Here is a 20,788-nt window from a genome sequence, read left to right as displayed (position 1 = left end):
CCGAACTAAAGACCCACTCCCCACCATGGACGGGACCAATGTCATCTATAAGATCCCCTGCAGAGACTGCGAGAGACACTACATCGGACAAACAGGAAGGAAACTAACAACAAGAGTACATGAACACCAACTGGCTACAAAAAGACACTACCAATACTCACTCATCTCAATCCACATGGACAAGGAGAGCCACGACTTCGACTGGGACAACACCAAGATCCTGGGACAGGCTAGGCAGAGACGAGCACGAGAATTCCTGGAAGCATGGCATTCCACGAAGCAGGCTATTAATAAACACGTTGAACTCGACCCCATATACATTCCACTATGGAGGAAACCTGGAGGTGAGGCAATCCATCGCAACGGACCCCAGAGTTTAAAAACCAGGCGGGAAAACATATCGATGCTTCATCAGAGGCTGCACTGAGGATCTTACCCAGCATGATAATGAAATGTCTGCGGAACAACAAAACAGCTCGGCGAGCCAACCAACCTCAACACCCACAACCCGAGCTACAGATCTACTCCAAAACCTTTAGAGCCTTGTTGAATTGTTGCAGTGCATCATGCACGTGGTACACATTGCTGCCATTTTGTGTCAGTAATAGAGGGAGTGAATGTTGAAGGTGTTGGTTGGGGTGCCAGTGAAGTGGACTGCTTTGTTTTTCTGGATCTTAATAAAACAACATTACTATCATTTGTGTAGATTCCCCTTTATCCACATCATGCCTGCCTAATGTTGTACATCTTGGTTTATTGTTACAGAATTTCTTGAACTCAAAATATATAATCTTAGTAAATCCTAAGGATTTACTAAACTCTTAAGTAAGAACTCTGTGTGTCATTGACCCAGTATTTCAAAATTGGCAAATTGCACAGTAAGAACTTTGTGAATTGTCTATATGTTTTTCTATCTTACACTCACTGTCTCTATTATCAACTATATTCTTATTAACTGACATGTTTGCTCCATACAAACCAAGAGCAGAAATAGACCTTTTGGCCCCCAAGCCTGCTCTGTGATTCTATAAGGTCATGGCTGATCTGTTTGTGTTTCGAATTCCATACTCCCATTTACCCCGATGACTCTTCCATCCCACTTACTTGACCCATTTATATTCTTCTGCAAACCTTCTTCTCGACATACTTTCCTATCTACCTTTGTGCCATCTGCAAATTTAGCTATCATACCTTTGCACCACTCATTTAAAATATTGACGTAAATTGTAAAACGTTGCGGCCTCAGCACCAACCCTTGCAGGCTCCACTCATCACATCCTACCAATCACAGAAAACCTATTATGCGTATCTGTTTTCTGCCAGCTAGCCAATAGTCTATCGAGACTAATATTACCCCCTACACCAAGACCTTTTAATTTCAACAGTTACATTTGTTGTAACGTCTTATCAAATGCCTTCTGGAAACCCAAATATAGTACATTTACCAGCTTCTCTAGATCAACAGCCCATGTTATTACTTCAAACAAGTCTAATTATTTGATTTAAATATAGCTTCTCCTTCATGAAACCAGACCAACTTTTCCCAAATACTTTGCATTTTTCTAAGCGGGTAGCTATAACGTCTTTTTTTTTTGATTCTAACGTTTTCCCCACAACAAATGTCAAGCTAATTGGCCTGAAGTTATCTGTTTTTATGACAGTTCTTGAATAGAACGGTTATATTTGCTGTCGAAAGAACCTTTCTTGACCTAGAGAATTGCAGATGCCGGAAATGACAAAATTAGAAATAGCTGGGAAAAACTCAGCACGTTTGGCAACATCTGTGGATAGAAAGCAGAGTTAACGTTTCAGGACCAGTGACCCTTCTTGAGAATGGCTCCCCAGGATGAAGTCCATCTGCACCAGAGTCGTCAGCCCTCAGCTCCATCAGTCTGCTTCGTGCTGCTTCCCTCGTTACTAATTTTGTAAAGTTTCTATCTTCCCTTCTACCTCCTGAATGGCAGCTATTACTGGAATTTTTTTTTTGTATCCTCTGTCAGGAAGACTTAAGTGAAATGTTTGTTAATTTCATTTGCTTATTTATTTATTATCTCAACTTTCCATTCTCACTGTTTAGAGGTCCAACGCTCCCTTTCACTACTTTTATATGTACCTGTAGAGATTCTTGATAATCATTTTTACATTTATAGCTAGCTTTCCCTCGCACTCTCTTTCTTCAAATTGTCTAAACTTTTTATTCGTTTTATGCTGACCTTTATATTCTGACTGCCACTCATCTTTACACCGTTATGTCTTCTTCCTTAGGTTGATGCTTTCCCTCATTTCTTTAACCACGGAGGTGGCTTTTTTGCTGTAGAATTTTCCTTGATATTGGGAATGTAATCACTTGAGTGTTCTGAAATGGCCCCTTAAATATCTGCCACTGTATCTTAATCCATCCCTTAGTTTAATCTGCCTTGGCTAGTTTAGCTTTAATTTCTACATAATTGTCCTTATTTAAGTTTTAGTCTTAAACCCATTCTTCTTTTCAAACTTGACATAAAATTCAATCATATTGTGGTCACTGTTGCTTAGTTTGATGGCTACAGCAGTATCACTTCAAAATGTTAATCTGCACAACTGATTTTTTTCCTCCTGATCTGTAGTGGCAACCAGAATCCACTTTACTGATGTTTTTAATTACCTTGTATAGTCCACTGAATCTTGTCTTCAGAAGTTTTCCCTGTAAACCTAATGCTTTGTGACACACTTTGGAAGAAGTATCGAGGCAAAGGAGTACTCGATGAATGAATGAGAAGACATCAGGAAGCTCAGAGAAGCACAGATCTTGGGGTGCTTGTCCACAGATCCCAGGTGGCAGAACAGGTTAAAAGGTTAGGTGAATGGGCCAAAATTTGGCAGATGAAGTTTAATGTGGCAAAGTGTGAGGTTATCCATTTTGATAGAAAGACCACTTACTTTGTAAATGTTTGAAAAACTTCAGAGTGCTTTAGTGCAGAGGGGTCTGGGTATCCTCATGCATGAGTCGCAGACAATTAGGATGCAGATACAGCAAGTAATAAGGAAACCAAATAAAATTTTGGCATTTATTGCTAAAAAGTAGGGAAATGTTGCTCCAACTGTTCAAGGCATTAATGAGATCTCATGTAGTATTGTCCCCAGCTTTGATCCCCTTATTTGAAGAGGTTTGTAGTTGCCTTAGAGGAAACTCAGATAATGTTTCGGGTCCAGTGACCTTGTTCTGAAGGAGAATAACTGAACACAAAATGTTAACTCTGCTTTTTTTCCCCCACAGATGCTGCCAGACCTGCTGACTTTTTCCAGCAATTTCTGTTTTTGTTTGATTTCCAGCATCTGCAGTTCTTTTGGCTTTTTTAATAGGGAGTAGCTGTTTCCTTAGTTGAGGAATTAATAGTGAGGGGGCATAATTTTAAGATGAAAGGCAAGAGATTAAGAGGGAATTTGAGGAAAACCTTTTTCACCCAGAGGGCAGTGGGAATCTGGAATACACGGTAGTAGAGGCAGAAAACCTCACACCCTTTAAGAAGTACTTGGATGAGCACTTGAAATGTCGTGATGTTCAAGGCCATGGGCCAAGTCCTGGAAAATTGGTTTAGTGTAGATAGGTTAGCACAGCTGATGGGCAAAGGGGCCTTTTCTGTGCTGTATTACTCTGCCTCCTACCGATGCATCTGCAACAGGTAGGTTGAGGATGAGATCAATAACTTTTAGCTTATGTTCTATGACCTTTCAGGTTTGGTCAGTAATGGTGTTGTCAAACTGGTCTTGGTAAGGCAGTTTGCAGTCCATCAGTCAGAGTACATTCTATGCTCTTAACACATTCGGTGAATCCTGCAGTGGTGTTTGACATGGCAGAGAATCAATTCATCTGCCTGGACGTTTGGGGATATGCGTAGTGTGCACAGTTGTTTGTGATCAGGAGTTTCCTTTCCTTTGACTAGATATCATGTGATGGTTGGGTCCAGAACTGGTATTGAGTACCCAGGCAATCCCTTCCCTACTGTATACTAGTATGTTACTACCTTTGGTAACGATGCTGTCTGTGGTCTTGTCTATGTCAGGCTTGATTGGTGTGGGACAGCTGTCACAATTTTGGCTCAATGATAGGATTTGTAGGATTTCATGGAGTCAACAGGGTTGTTGTCATTTGTGTGGATTTATTCCTCCTATCAGAAGGAATTGTAGCCATTTTAAAAGGCAATTAAGGGTTAATATAGGCTCGATAGATAAGGAAGGCTGGGTTTCTTTCCCTCAGGGGCAATAGTAAACCAGATGGGTTTTCTTGACAGTGTTTTCATGGTCAATGTTAGACTAGTCTTTGATTCCAAATTTATTAATTGATATCAAATTTCACCACCTGATGTGATAGAATTCTAACCCCTGTTCCCAGATCATTAGCCTGGGTCTCCAGTAACTAGGTTAGTGACCGTACCTCTAGTCCAATAACTCCTATGCTTGTTTAAGTACTAAATAAAAACCAAAAGAACTGCAGATGCTGTAAATCAGGAACAAAAACAAAGTTGCTGGGAAAGCTCAGCAGGTCTGGCAGCATCTGTGGAGGAGAAAACAGTTAACGTTTCGGGTTCAGTGACCTTCCTCAGAACTCAGTTTTCTCCTCCACAGATGCTGCCAGACCTGCTGAGCTTTTCCAGCAACTTTGTTTTTGTCCTTGTTTAAGTACTTACTGTTGTATATTTAATAGGAGCAGGAGTAGACCATTTGGCCCCTGTAGTCTGCCTCTCATTTGTCTAAACTCCAGAGGATATAGGCCCAATTTATTCAGCTTTTCATTATAGACCAACTCTCTCTTCCCAGGAACCAATCTAATGAATCTTAACTGGCACGTGTAGCCCTCCGCTCCATCCGCTCCAACCCTAACCTCACTATAAAACCCGTGGACAAGGGAGGCTCAGTTGAAGTATGGCGCACTGACCTCTACGTTGCCGAGGCCAGGCGCCAGCTCTCTGACACCTCCCTATCGCCCCCTTGATCATGACCCCACCCCCGACCACCAAAACATCATCTCCCAGACCATCCACAACCTCATCACCTCAGGTGACCTCCCACCCACAGCCTCCAACCCCATCGTTCCCCAACCCCACACCGCCCATTTCTACCTCCTTCCCAAAATCCACAAACCCGACTGCCCTGGTTGACCCCTTGTCTCTGCCTGCTCCTGCCCCACCGAACTTATCTCCACTTATCTCGACTTCATTTTCTCCTCTCTGGTCCAGGAACTCCCCACCTACATCCGTGACACCACCCACGCCCTCCACCTCCTCCAAAATTTCCGATTCCCTGGTCCTCAACACCTCATCTTCACCATAGACGTCCAGTCCCTATATACTTGCATTCCCCATGCAGATGGCCTAAAAGCCCTCTGTTTCTTCCTCTCCCGCAGGCCCGACCAGTCCCCCTCCACTGACACCCTTATCTGCTTAGCCAAACTCATCCTTACCCTTAATGTCTTCTCTTTCAACTCCTCCCACCCCCTACAGACAAAGGGGGTGGCCATGGGAACCCGCATGGGCCTAAGCTATGCCGTCTTTGTAGAATACGTGGAACAATCCCTCTTCCGCAGCTACGCTGGCCCCATCCCCCACGTCTTCCTCCGAAATATTGATGACTGTATCGGCGCCGCCTCGTGCTCCCACGAGGAGCTCGAACAGTTCATCCACTTTACTAACACCTTCCACCCCAACCTTAAGTTCACCTGGACCATCTCCGATACCTCTCTCTCCTTCCTGGACCCCTCTGTTTCCATCTCTGGCAACCATCTGGAAACTGATATCTATTTCAAGCCCACCGACTCCCACAGCTACCTAGAATACACCTCCTCTCACCCACCTTCCTGCAAGAATGTCATCCCCCATTCCCAATTCCCTTGCCTCCGCCGCATCTGATCCCGAGTTGAGGCATTCCACTCCCAGACATCCTTGTTTTTCAAGGACCACCATTTCCCCTCCACAGTGGTCGAAAATGCCCTCGACTGCATCTCTCGCGTTTCTCGCAACTCATCCCTCACACCCCCTCCCTGCAATAACAAAGACAGAATCCCCCTCGTCCTCACGTACCACCCCACCAACCTCCGAATCCAACACATCATCCTCTGCCACCTGCAATCTGACCCCACTACCAAAGACATTTTTCTCTCCCCACCCTTCCAAAGGGACCACACTCTCCGTGACTCCCTTTTCCGCTCCGCACTTCCCTCCAGCCCCACCACACCTGGCACTTTTCCCTGCAACTGCAGGAAGTGCTACACCTGCCCCTACACACCCTCACCCTCACCCTCACACCACCCACCCCCATCCCAGGCCCCAAGAAAACCTTCCACATCAAACAGATGTTCACCTGCACATCTGCTAATTTGGTATACTGTATCCACTGTTCCCGATGTGGCGGCCTCTACATCGGAGAAACCAAGCGGAGGCTTGGAGACCGCTTTGCGGAACACTTGCGCTCGGTTTGCAACAAACGATTGCACCTCCCAGTCGCGAACCATTTCAACTCCCCCTCCCACTCCTTGGACGACATGTCCATCCTGGGCTTCTCCAGTGCCGCAATGATGCCACCCGAAGTCTGCAGGAACAGCACCTCATATTTCGCTTGGGAACCCTGCAGCCCAGTGGTATCAATGTAGACTTCACAAGCTTCAAAATCTCCCCACCTCTGACCTCATCCCAGGACCAACCCATCTCGTCCCCGCCTCCTTGACCTGTCTGTCTTTTCTCCCACCTATCCGCTCCTCCCACCTCACTGACCAACCCCCACCCCCACTTCCTACCCGTTAGCCTCATCCCCGCCTCCTTGACCTGTCCGTGTTCCCTCAACTGACCAACCCCCATCCCAACTCCCTACCTACACTCACCTTTATCGGCTTCATCCCCACCTCCTTGACCTGCCCGATTTTCTCTCCACCTATCTGCTCCTTTATCCACCTTCCATCATTGCCTCCCCCTCTCTCTATTTATTTCAGAGTCCCCTTCCCCTCCACCATTTCTGAAGAAGGGCCAGACCCAAAATGTCAGTTTTCCTGCTCCTCTTATGCTGCCTGGCCTGCTGCGTTCATCCAGCTCTACACCTTGTTATCACTTTTGAAGGAAGTGTATTGTTCCTTTGATATGGAGAGCAGAACTATACACTGTCATAGAGTCACAGAGATCTACAGCACAGAAAAAGGCCCTTCAAACCATCGAGTCTGTGCCAATCAAAAACCAACCACCTAACTGTTCTTATCCCATTTTCAAGGTATTTGAGGTGTGGTCTCAAGTCTCATTTCCCAGTTGCAGGAACCTTTCATTCTAGTCCCCTAGCGATAAAGGTCAATGTGCCATTCGGCTTTCCAATTGTTTGATGTACTTGCTAGCAAACTGTGTTCTCTATGTGATCACACCCAGACTCTCAGTACATCAAGATTTTAAAAGATTCCAGCCCTTTACAGAAGTATTCTGCCATTCTTCTTCATTTGCCTTGTTGATCAGTTATTTGCCATGTCCTCACAGCTTACGTTCCCACTTTGCTTTGTATCATCAGCAAATAGAAATGTTATTCTCTTCGTTCATTAACATAGATTGTAAATTGCTGACAGTCCAGCAGTGAACCTTGCAGTACTCAAATTTGTCTACCAACTTGAAAATGCCCCATTTATCCCGACTCTTTGTTTTCTGTCTGATAACTAATGCTAATGCATTATTCCCAACTCCGTGAGCCATGAATTTGCATGTCAACCTTTTGTGTGACGCTTATAAAATGGCTTCTGGAAATCCAAATATTTTACACTTCCTGGCTTCCTTTTATCTACCCTACTAATTGCGTTCCTCAATGAACTAATGAATTTGTGAAACGCTTATTCCCTGTATGATTCATGTAATTATCTTAAGTCCACTTGTATGACTTCCTTAAGGGCTCCACCATTTTCCCTGACTGATTAGCCTCTGGTCCATTGTGGTGTTTTCTCTCTTTTCTCTCTCCTTCCTTGCATAATCATGGAAAAATTGCTATTAATTTACTGGGACAGTTCAAGAATTTAGAGAATTTTCTAAAATCATAGCAGGTACATTGATTTGTCTCTTCATGTACCTCTTTTATATCCCCTTCGATGTAGGCCATCAAGTTCTGTGAAATTGTTAACTATTTCTTAAGTTTTTCTACAACATTTTCTATGCTGATACGATTTACTTCAAGTTCTTCACACTCCATCACCACTTGGTTATTCTCTGTTTTGTATGTGTTTTCCATTTCAAAGGCAGTTCACAAAATAATTGTTCAACACCTCTGCTATTTCCTAATTTCAACCGAAATTTCTCTTTTTCTCTATCTCAGGCTGACATTTACTTTTAATTGCTGTTACGTTTTATATACTTGTAAAAGTTTTTCAAGTTTTTCATTTTTTAATGTTCCTGGTTAATTTTACCGCAATCAATTTTTTTTCCCTGTATCAACCTTTAGTCACCCTTGGTGGTTTAACAATATCTCCCAATTCTCAGGCTTACTCCTATTTTTGTAAAGTTTTAAATCTCTTGCTTAAAGTTAGTAACCATGTCTGGACCTCTCTTCTTGCAGAATTTGTAACCTGTATTTACATGGAATGTATGTTTGCTGAACATTCTGAATTGTTCTCGCTGTTTACTGCTATTCATTTTAGTGTATTTACTAAATCACCCATGGCCGCCTCTTCTCTCATATTTGTATAATTGGCTTTAAGATTCTTAGTTTGGGCTCAAATATTTCACTCTTTAACTGAATATGGGCAAACAAGGCAAAGGAATACACAGTAACTGGGAGGATATTGAAAGGGGTAGAGGAAGTGAGAAGCTTTGGAGTGATAAAATAGGTAGTAAAGAGATAAAAGATACTGCAGGATAGTGGTGTTGAACTAGAAGATCAACTGTGATCTCTTGAATGGTGGAGCAGGCTTGAACAGCTGAATTGCCCATTCTAGCTCCTGTTTCTTGTGACTCGTCCTTTGTAGTTTGTTGAAAGCTTTGAGGAGTTAGGAGATGAATTATTCATGTAGAATTCACGACCTCTGACCTGCTGTTACTGTCACAATAATCATATAGCTGGTTTAATTCGGTTTTACATCAATATTGACTTATGGAGGAATTTAGCAATGGTAATGTCGTTGGATGTCAAAGGGAGATAGTTAGGTGGACTCCTGCTAGGGATGGCCTTTGCTTGCCACTTGTATGGCATGGGTCATACTATGGGCTAAAGCCTGGAGGTGATGCAAGCCTTGCTGCACGTGTATATGGACTGTCTTGGGCATCACAGGTCATCAGAGAATTCATAAATAGTGCTAAACATTGGAAAATATTCCCATCTTGGACCTTTATAGAATCATAGAATCACAGAATCCCTACACTGTGGAAGCAGGCCATTTGGCCCGTCGAGTCAACACCAACCTTCTGAAGAATATCCCACCCTATCCCTGTAACCCTGCATTTCCCATGGCTAATCCACCTCGCCTGCATATCCCTGCACACTACAGGCAATTTAGCATGGCCAGTCCACCTAACGTGTACACTTTGGATTGTGGGAGGAAACCCACACAGACACTGGGAGAATGTGCAAACTGCACATAGGCAGTCGCCTGAGAGTGGAATCGAGCCCAAGTCCCTGGCACTGTAAGGGACATCATTGAAGCAGCTCAAGATGGTTGAGCCTTTGACATTGCCCTAAGGATCTCCTGCTATGACATTCCTCTGTCTGAGATGATTACCCTCCAACAACCGCACCATCTTCCTTTGTTTTAAGCATGGTTTCAAATGGTAGCGAGTTTCCCTGATTTCCATTGACTTCCGTTTTGCCACAACTCTTTGATGCCATACTCTGAAATGCTGTCTTGGTGTTAATGGAAGCCACTTTCATCTCACCCCTGGAGTTCACCTCTTTTGTCCATATTTGGACCAAGGTTATAGCAAGGCCAGGGGCTGAGTGGCCATAGTGAATCCAAACTGAGCGTCAGTGGGCTGAAGAGTAGCAAATAGGGTTTAATTTGGATAAATGTGGAGTGTAGCATTTTGGTAAATCAAACGAGCAGGACTTATACAATTAATGGTAGGGCCCTGGGTAGTGCTGTAGAACAGAGACCTAGAGGGTCAGGTATATAATTCTTCGAAATTTGTGTCATAGGTTCATAGGTTCATAGGGTGGTTAAGAAAGGGTTTAGCACACTTGCCTTCATTGCTCAGACCTTTGGGTGTAGGAGTTGGGTCGTCATGTTGAGGTTGTATAGGATGTTGACGAGGCCTCTTCTGGCATCCTGTGTGCAGTTCTTGTCATTCTGTGTACAAAGGATATTATTAAACTAGAGAGGGTTCAGAAAAAAATTACCAGGATTTTGCTGGGAATCCAGGGTTTGAGATATAAAAATAGACTGGGAAGGCTGGGATGTAGTTCACTGGAGCGTAGGAGGTTGAGGGATGACCTTGCTGAGATTTATATAATTGAGGGGCATAGATAAGGTGAATAGCAAGGGTCTTTTTCCTAGGGTGGGGAATTCAAAACTTGGGGACATGTTTTTAAGGTGAGAGGAGAAAGATTTAGAAAGAACATGAGGGCCAACTTTTTTTTACAGTGGTTCATATCTGGAATGAAATTGGATCTGAAATGCATGGCTTGAGAGATAATTATATAATTATCTGAAGCAAAAATATTTGCAGGGCATTGTGGAAAAGATTGTCAGGCAGTAGGTGAGTTGCTCTTTCAGAGAGTGGACAGTGAGCATGCCAGACCAAATGGCCTCCTTCTGAGCTGTAATCATTCTGTAACTGATTAGGATAATATTTTGACAGTGATTTTGGGAAGTTCAGGGCAGTGGAGCTTTACAAATACAAATCTGTGGCTGACTATGCAAACGCAATGATCTATGCAAGAGGTGCAGAAATGGATGCCAGAGAGGCTCAAGTTTGGAGATATTCTCTGGTTAAATGATCCACTAAAACTTAGTGATAGTTAAAATTTGTTTTGTAATTCTAGAAATGTGGGAGAGAATTAATAAATGATATTTATAATGTAAGATTCTTTCTATTGAAGTAGTAATAGTTACATGACACAGGTAGTGTTAAATATTTTGGGTTCTCAAGTAAATGTTATTTTATTCTAATCTATATGCTTTCTTTATCCAAAGGTTTGCAGGTTAGCCTTAGACTGCCTACGCAGCACCAGCTCTCAGAACTCTCAAAGCCATGACAGCGAAACGAGCACAGTGTACGTTTGGGGCAGTAACAGTAGTCATCAGTTGGCAGAAGGAACACTGGAGAAAATTTTACAACCTAAATTAGCTCACGGATTTGCTAATGCGCAGACGGTAATGGAGGAGAATTGTTGATTAATTTATTAATAAATAGTTATGCCACTGTTTGGACCTAAAATGAAGACACTCTGTAGCAGCTTCTTTTAAGATATGATTTATAAAGATGTTCCTGACTTGAACAATGGATTTGTGCTATTTATTTTCTTTTGTTTTGCCAGTTTAATGATTATATTTCACTATACCTATAGTATTTAATGATTTTTCTTTTTCAAACCTACCTCCTAGCCGTCGCCAACTTTATTACCTACATCTTACTTTAGGGCAGGTGGATAAAATTGTTTGGATAATGACACTGCCATGTTTGACATAAGTCTATAAATCTGATGTATTTGATTATTGCAGGAAGAGATCATTTGCAGGATGAAATCCTTTGTAAAACTTGTTGTTTAACTGCCTCTACAGAATTTAACTTTACTGTTCTGGAACTATATCTTGGTATTTGGTCAGCTATTTAAATTAGATCAATACATTTCCTGCACACAAATTGAAACTGTATAAGTACCTTGGGTCCCTTTTGTTAATCATTTCAGCCTTCATTCAGTTTATTTCATTGTATTTCAGGGGTTTGTTTTTAATTAAAATTGTACTTCTGGTGCCTATTTTGGTAGATTATCATTGACCAGAAATTAAACTGGACTGGACTTAAATTCTTGTCTACAAGAGCAGGTCCGGGGCTGGGAATCTTGCAGTCACTCATCTCCTTACTCCCCAAAACCTGCCTACCATCTACAGGGCAAAAGTCACAAATGTATGGAATGATCCCCATTGCCTGGATGGGTACAGTTCCAACAACACTCAAAGCTTGACAGCATCTAGGATAATATACCCTACCTGACTGGCACCACATTGACAAACATTCACCCTTCCATCTCTAATGGTCAGTCGCAGCAGTGTGCACTGTCTACAAGATGCACTGCAGAAATTCACCAGGGCTCCTTAGACAAAACCTTTCAAACCTACAAGCGTTACCATCTACAAGGTCAAGGACAGCAAATGCATGGGAATGTGACCAGCTGCAAGTTCCCTACGAAGTCATTCACCAGCCTGACGTGGAAACATATCGCTATTCCTTCAGTGTTGCAGGGAAGAGGCCTGGTACTCCCTAAGAGCATCAAAATGCAGTGGTTCGAGAAGGCATCTGATCACCACATTCTCAAGGGCATCTAGGGATGGGTAATAAATGCTGGCCTAGCCAATGATGCCCACATCCCATGAATAAATTAAAAAATGCTTGCAGATTTACATCTGATGTTTGTATAAAATTATTGTCATTAGACAGAATTGTGCTTGTTTGCTTTACCACTCAAGTTTTTTTTTTGCTAAGATGCAGGTGATATTTATATTTTTCTTCCAAATTATATCCACTTTCATATATCTCTTGCTAAAGTTAATTTGTCAGTTACTGTTCTGCAAATTTTCTAAACGTTTCTTATGTTTGCATTGTGTTGGCTTCCTTATTGTTAGCTGTAGATTGCTAGTTGATGTCAGCCTCAAATTTAATAATTATTTTTGCTATGTTCAAATGTCTAACCTAATTTAAGAATAACAATAGTCCCAGCACTGGTCCTTGCGGAATATTGCTTTTTACCTTTCACGAATCTGAACAACCACACTTTACCCTTACACTCTGCTTTCTAATTATTTTCAGTCAATTTGCTATCCATGTAGGTTTTGTACCCTGACTCAACACGCCCCAACATTTGTCATGAACCTGCTGCAACATAACTTTAGAAATCATACTAAGATTAGTTTCGTAATGCACAAGAAGAAATCTTAAAAGCTGGTAGATGCAAATGAGAGGAATTATCTGGACTGACTGGCGATTACTTCTCCATTTCTTAACTGTTGGACTAGATATTATGATCTCATTAGAGAATGATAACTTTATAAAGAAATTTGAACTTCCAGTTAATAGCTGAAAGGATAACATGATAAAATTTTATGCTTTAAAGAATTTTACAGTAATAAGAACAAAAACAATTGACTACACAATAGGAAACTTGTATTTTAAACCACAAAACGGAACTTTCCTCTTTTTTTTTTTTCTTTTACCACAACCAGAAAGATGTTCACAGATATACAGTACATTGTCCTGAAAGTAACATTGAGTTCTCCCTAGTCAGCAGTTCAAGGTTAGCTTTTGAGGGTTTACCTCTGCTGTTTTCATTTCTCTATCTAGAATTTTTTAATCTGTGAATTGTCTTTCGCTTTGAGGTTTTTCCCTTCTGGAGATTCTTTCTTCACTGCAAGCTGAGGAATTTTTCAGCCTTATTTTAGTTCCTCATGAACCTGGCCTTTAATCCAAGGGCAAGCTCCCATCTGCATTCCTGCCTGGTGAGCTAGAGCATCTTGCTGCCTGTAACCTGTAGTCTCCATCTCCCAGAGCCTGGAACACTGACTTTGATTTTGTTTGAGAGTTCTGAGAGTTATCTTAGAACCCTCCCCTCTCAAAACCATGGCAGTGTGAATGGCATGCATTCTGGTAGAAATGCTGTTCTTGAATTGCTATCTATCTTTCACCCTGGACCTAAAAATAATAAAAAGCACGACTGTTTGCAACCCAATATTCTCAACACTTCTTGGGGATGCACATTGTATCTACTGTTGGCTCATTGGCTGCTGCGAGACCCCCTTTATTTACCTTAAATTTTTTAGACTGTCTTTAATTTAACAATCTGTTGTTTCAGTGGGGGTTTATTTTGTTTCAGTGCTTCACTTAAGACCGCATTTCACAATTTGTTTCAATGGAGAACAGAGGGATACAGAGGTCACAAAGAGAAAACAGCTTGTCATGTTTGAAATATGTGTATAATGTTGTTAGCTAGATGTATTTTCCTCCTTTAGAATCAAAGTTTAATAAGTTTCTGGAAACTCCTTTTTGACTGTAGCTGCTGTTTATATAAGTTTTTTTTTTTTCTGAAGACTTTAGAAAACTCTCTTCAGTAACCTCTTTTTTTGCAGATTGAAGCTGGACAGTACTGCACATTTGCAATTTCAGAAGATGGTTATGTAAAGGCTTGTGGAAAAGGTAGCTATGGCAGACTTGGACTTGGTGACTCAAATAATCAGTCGGCACCAAAAAAGCTCACATTTGAACCTCATCGCAACATTCGTAAAATCTCATCCTCAAAAGGTTCAGATGGGCACACGCTAGCAGTAACTGCAGAAGGAGATATATTCAGCTGGGGAGATGGCGATTATGGGAAACTTGGACATGGAAATAGCGCAACACAGAAATATCCCAAACTGATTCAAGGACCATTACTAGGAAAGGTACTGGCTAAAAAGAAAAGTGACATTTGAGAAAATGTCTCTATTTTTACATATTTCTGCAACTGACATGAGATTTGAACAAGATGTGTTTTATGAAATCGTAGAATGGTTACAGAACAGAAAGATGGCTTGTTTAACTTATCAGGTCTGCGCGGTTCACACTGCCAGAGCAATTGTTCCTGTAATTTTATTTTTCCTTTCGGTGTTTATCCTACTTCCTTCTCACAATTTAATTTGGCTCCACCACTCTCTGTCAGGCAGTGGAACTTACTTTCCCATCTATTTTAGTGTCATCTGCAAATTTGGCCACAGTACCTTCTGCCTCTGCATCCAGGTTATTAGTATAGATTAAGTCATTGAAACCCAAGGACTAAACCTTTTGGCAACCCACTAGCTATATTTTATCAATCGGCAAGATTCATTTACCCTGACTGTCTGTCTGTCTGCTTTTGTTGGTTAGCCAAGCCTCTACCCAAAAGCTTTTAAATTACTCCCAATCCCATGTGATCTTAACTTGTGTATTAACCTTTTGTGTGACACCATATCCCATCCCTCCTTAAAGTCCAGATATACTATATCTGGGTCCCCATTATCCACTTTGCTTGTTACATCTTTGAAGAACTTTAACAATTAGTCAAACACAATTTACTCTTCTTAAAGCCATGCTGATTCCAATGGATTTGACTTTCCAAATGTCCTGTTATTACTTCTGGATTCTAACAGTTTCCAAATGACATGTTAAACTAACTGTCTATATTTTCTACTTTTTGCCAACCCCCTTTTATTTGAGGGTGTTATGTTAGCATTTTTCCAATCCACTGGAACCCTTCCCAAATCAGGAAACTATGGAATATTATAACCAATGGATTCACTATCTCTGCTGCCAGTTCTTTTAAGACCTTATGTAGGCCATCAGGCCCCAGAGACTTATCTGCTTTCAGTCCTGTTAATTTGCTCGGTAATTTTGCCTTTGTGATTGTTTTAAGTTCCTCACTTTCTATAACTTCTGCATTACTTGTTACTATTGGTACAGTATTTGTATCCTCCATGGTGAAAGTTGAGCACAATATTTTAGTGTGTCCACAATTTCTGTGTTTCCCCACTATTAACTCCTCAGTCTCATCATCCAATGAACCAACGCTCACTTAACCACTCTGTTCCTGTTTATATACTTATAGAAGCTTTTGCTGTCCTTTTTTCTTTATTTTTCACTAGTTTTCTTTCATAATTTACATTTGCACTTATTACATTTTTAGCAACTGTTTGATCTTTAAACATTTCCCAGCCTTCCAGACTGCAACTGGCCTTTTGCAATATGATATGCCTTAGTTTTCATCTTTGCTATCTTTAACTTCCTTTCTTAGCCGTGCATGTTTTTTCTCCCTCTAACAATCTTTCCACCACTCTGGAATATATTTTAGTCAGTAGAAGTTGAATATTTCCTTGAATACCTGCTACTGTTCATCAACTGTCCTATCCTTTTAGTCTTCCTGCCCAGTTGTCTAGGGCCAAATCATTCCTCATGCCTATGTAATTACTTTTATTTAACTCCAGAATGCTCGTGTGAGACTCCAGTTTCTTACCCTCAAACTGAATTTGAAATTCTAACATCCTATGATTATTATCCCCCAGAGGATCCTTTACTGTGGGCTCAGTAATTAATCGCACCTCACCACATAATACCAATCCAGAATAGCCTGTTCCTTGGCTGGTTCCCCAACATATTGCTCCATGAAACAGCCTCCTTACTCTATTTCCCTCTCCACAGATGCTGCTCGTCCTCTTCAGGTTCTCCAGCATTTTTTGTATTAATTTTTAGCTGACTGGCCTGTAGATACTGGTTTTATCCTATCATTTTTTGTTTAGAAGGGCACAATGTTTCTGTTCTATAATCCTCTGATGCTACTCCTGTATCTAAGTACTTATTTAATGGGTCTGCCAACCCTGTGTCTCCTATGCATATCCTTTTCTTAAATCCAAATTTGACCTCTGCATCACCTGTTACTATTGGGATGGCAATTGTGTCCTCCACTGTGAAAATTTAGGCAAAATATTGATTGAACATTGACCTTCTATCGATATTCTTTTACTGTTTTGTTAATCTACAGAAGACTTTCGGATTCCCTTTTAAGAAATTTACCCCCTCTTCCCGTTTTCTGTATTTACCTCTCCATATTTGCTTTCTACTTCCTTGCTGAACATTCTATATTCCACCTTGCTTTTACTTGTCAACTGGCAACTGTCATGTATTTCCTTTTTCTAGTTCATCTTAACCTCTGTCATTCATCGCCCACAAAGCTGTAGCTTTGGCTGACTTACCTATTCTAGTTGTCAGAAAATAACCAAATTATCTCCTCTTTAAAGACTTAGCCAATTGTTCTTTTAACAATTTTGGTTGACATTCTTTAATGCAAGTTTACCATGAACAAATTCATTCTGACCCCACTGAAATCTGCCTTCCTCCACGTAGTATTTTGACTACAGACTACTTCTTGTCCTTCACCATATTTAATCTAGGTTTTCTGCTGCAATGAGCTCTGATCCCTCACTGTTCTACAGACACTTGCACTGCATCTCAATGCTTTGAACCAGATCCAGCAATTCTTCTTTCCTCTTTAGACAGGAGATATGCCAATGTAGAAAGTTCTTTTGAACCTTTTATGATTTTCTTGATGCCGTCCCTCTGTCTTGGAAGAGGACGGAATGTGACCGGGGTATATGTCTCTACTGAATTGACCATCGTCTATTGTGGCTGTAGAGGCCATTTCACGAATACAGTCCCCTCTATAACAAGCTCAGTTGATCAGTGTTGCCTGAGGTTGAGTGATGTTTGTTCCTCTTGGCAGGCCCTGGTTTCCACAATGTGGTCATTTCCAACCTTGTTATTTATTTATCCTATGCTGTTTCCACACCTTTGCTAACTGCTTGCAGCCAGGTGCTGTGGTCAGCAATGAGGAGTTCCCATGTATCAACTCATCTCTGTCATTCTTGCAGGGAATGTTGCTATCATCTATTCAGCTTGTATGACGCGAGCAATGGGGTCACTGCCTACTCAGGAGGACAGTCATGCTGGGGATCCCTGAATACTGGTGATCTTCTATATTCAGCACTCTATTTTGTCAGAAGGTGCCCAATATTTGTATGAGTCTGGAGGTAGAAGTTATTCAACCTGTTTTCATAGCTTGGTTCCTCACTTCTGAAAAGGAATGTATTGAGAACACACACCTAGTTCACATGAAACTTTGTATTTTCAGTTTGCTGTTCACACTTTTAGCTTTTCAAATTTGACGTCATACCTGCAGCATGGCAACCTGGTGCTGATTTTGGCATCAAGCGAACAGTTCCTGGTAATTGTTGATCTGTGTAGTTGCCAATGACCTCCAGATTGAGGTAGTCACCATTGATGCATGATGGAGTCTGAGTGCCCTGGCTTATATCTTGCGCATTCCCGATGCCAGAAAGACATTACTATTATGTTAGGATAATTGAAGTCACCCATTTGTCGCTGTTCCATAGTGGAAGAGAGATATGTTGCCATAGTTTTGTTTTATCTTGCATTTATCAGGACAAAGTCAAAAATGCCAATTTTCAAATAATCGCAACAGTATGTACTACAAGAGAAATGGGTGCTGATTAGTCAACAGGTCAACTTTGTTTGGCTGAGGTGTTGCTGTGGAGAAAACAAAGGGCTGTGTATATAGCTAATAGTTCAAAAAAACACATGAAGCCCTGTTCAAAAATGTGCAGGCTGGTTGAGTTTCAGTGCTGATGTGTTTGCAGGTTTAAGACAGCACATTTCAGTGATGGGCTGATCAAATCAAACAGCGTGTTACTTCAATAAAACAAAGAACTGAAGATGCTGGAGATCTGAAACAAAAACAGAAATTGCTGGTGAAACTCAGCTCCCCAGCCATTCTTTAACATCCTCTAACCTAGCAATCATAACAGTCATAGAGGTATACTGCACAGAAACAGGCCCTTCAGCCCAACTCATCCATGCCAGGTTTCATAGTCTGAACCAGTCCCATTTGCCTGCTTTTGGCCATATCCCTCTAAACCTTTCCTATCCGTGTATGTTTCTGAAGACAATGAACACCTGCCATTCCCTTAACAATTAATATTTCTTACACTACTACGAGTGCAGTCTGCCTTCTTTTTGCTTATATACCTGCCCCATACATGATACCATGGAATTGGGTCAGAATTCACTTCCCAGAAGTACCATTGCACTCACCAGTAATGAGAACTGAATACTAGATAAAGAATGACACATATTTAGGGGACTTGTACACTGCCTGCTTTGCCCTCTTGTGATTGCACTCACCCATTCCCTCTGTGCCCATACACCTTTCTGCAGGATAATCTCTTCTTGTAACGTGCTATCCCTGAAACACTCAACTCATGGATTTGTTGCAGTGACACCAGCTGCTGCTCAGGCTCCAAAACCTGAGTATGAGCTTTTCCATCAGACAAAACTTAGTGCGTACATGGCTGTCCAGCATATAAGGAACATCGTGCAGCTCTCATATGAAAAAGGATGTGCATTCATTCCATAGGATGGAAGTGCCATGTCATGACTCTCTCTTTCTTGGATTAAAAACCACTTTAATTTAAGTAAACAGAGTGAAATGCACACGAGCCATTCCCCAGTCAGCATCTTTTTTGATGTTGACATCACATTAGGGGTTTTTATCGCTATCCTTGATACTCATGCTCCCTTATGTCTGTGTGTTCTCCACATGTTGAATTAATTATAAAGATGCTGAAATATTAAGCAGAGGAGGTGGTGCATAACTTCGTGTTTATCTCGAAACCTTGAGATAATACTACTACTCCTCCATGTTGATTGTGATGTCACTCTGAATTAATCTGTTTTTAATGTCTGCTGTTTTTGATGTGGCAGCTATTCTATTCTCTGGCTTCTTGTATATCTGTTTTGGCTTTTTCAATCTTTGCTGTACTCAATCCTTTATAATTGGCCCCTGATCTCCTTTCATTGTACAGATGGCTGTTTGATTTGGGCATAACTTTGCTCATCTTACATATACAATGAAGAATGTTCAAATCAAATCATAATTAAACAGCAATTAATATTCTTCAATTTGAAAAAGATTTCAATACAGAATGTTGCAAATTGTTTGTATAAGTTCCATACTTAACTTTGACGGGACATGTGTTAGGTTTTCCACCCAGGTTATTTTTAAACAATAAAGGCAAGGCTAGAAATATGTGGTAGGCTAAAAAGCATCTGTAAAGAGAATAAAGGATGACAAATAGAGTGGATAGTCAGAGGTTTTTTTTCCCAGGGTGGAAAGGTCATTTACAAGAGTGCACAGATTCAAAATGAAGGGGCATGGTTTTTTCAGAGGGTGGTAGGTGCCTGGAGATGGTGGAAGTAAGCATGTCAGCAGTGTTTAAGGCTTATCTTGATAGACACATGAATGGGAGGCAAGCAGAGGGACAGAAACCACTTATGGGCAATAATTTGTGGGTCGAAGTAAGGTTTAGGAATTGGCACAGGCTTGGTGGGCTGAATGGCCTGTTCCTCTGCTTTAGTGTTCTTAGTTCTTTGTATCACGAGGAAAGAAATAGTTAAATAATAAATATTCCAGTTACTGAGGGAGAAATCCGGCACTGGAAAGATATTTGAAGTACACACTGGCCGAGATTTTCAACCACTGTTTTACCCACTTACCTGTTGGTGACTTTTTTGGTCAGATTTACAACTCTTACCTGTCCACTGAAGGAATTCAGGGCGAACTCCACTTAGGGGAATTGTACTGCAGGGGTAGACATGTCCCTTTTTAATAGCACTTGCTATATTTCAGGAGTTAAATTGTGCAGAGGTTCTAAAGCTACTTTGATAACTGCTGAGGTGAGAGAGAATAGGGTTGTAGATGGTAGGTAAGGGTGTAGTGTGTCTGGTGGGTGAACGATAGATTGTCAAGTGGGTTTGAGTGGCATTTGGTGGGTAGATGCCTGGTAGATAGGGTTCTTGGTTGTAGGGAAAAGGTAGGAAAGTGAAGTTGAGGATCATCAGATCAGCCATGCTGTCATCTCATGTTATGGTCTCATGGTAAATGGTTGAGTGTTTACATCAGGATGGGAGATCAAACTTGGCAGGCAGAAGTGATGTCTATGTTCAGTTTAATAGTTGTCCAGGGGTTGGTTTAGGCTTTAACTGTTCTAATCATTTCTGGGTAAAGTGAGTCA

The 20,788-nt window shown here is 41.3% G+C and overlaps 1 protein-coding gene across 1 annotated transcript in view; it reads left to right on the top strand.

The window, feature by feature from the left end:
- The window catches only part of LOC109911101 (probable E3 ubiquitin-protein ligase HERC1), a 266,602-nt gene that overhangs the window by 6,734 nt on the left and 239,080 nt on the right, over nt 1-20,788 (top strand). The window contains exons 3-4 of the mRNA XM_048621230.1: nt 11,117-11,296; nt 14,264-14,575. Of these exons, the coding sequence (XP_048477187.1) occupies nt 11,117-11,296; nt 14,264-14,575 (492 nt within the window). The remainder of the gene's footprint in view (nt 1-11,116; nt 11,297-14,263; nt 14,576-20,788) is intronic.

This window comes from Rhincodon typus, chromosome 1 (assembly GCF_021869965.1).
Source record: "Rhincodon typus isolate 14 chromosome 1, sRhiTyp1.1, whole genome shotgun sequence".
Lineage (NCBI taxonomy): Eukaryota > Metazoa > Chordata > Chondrichthyes > Orectolobiformes > Rhincodontidae > Rhincodon > Rhincodon typus.
This window is presented reverse-complemented; position numbering and strand designations above follow the sequence as displayed.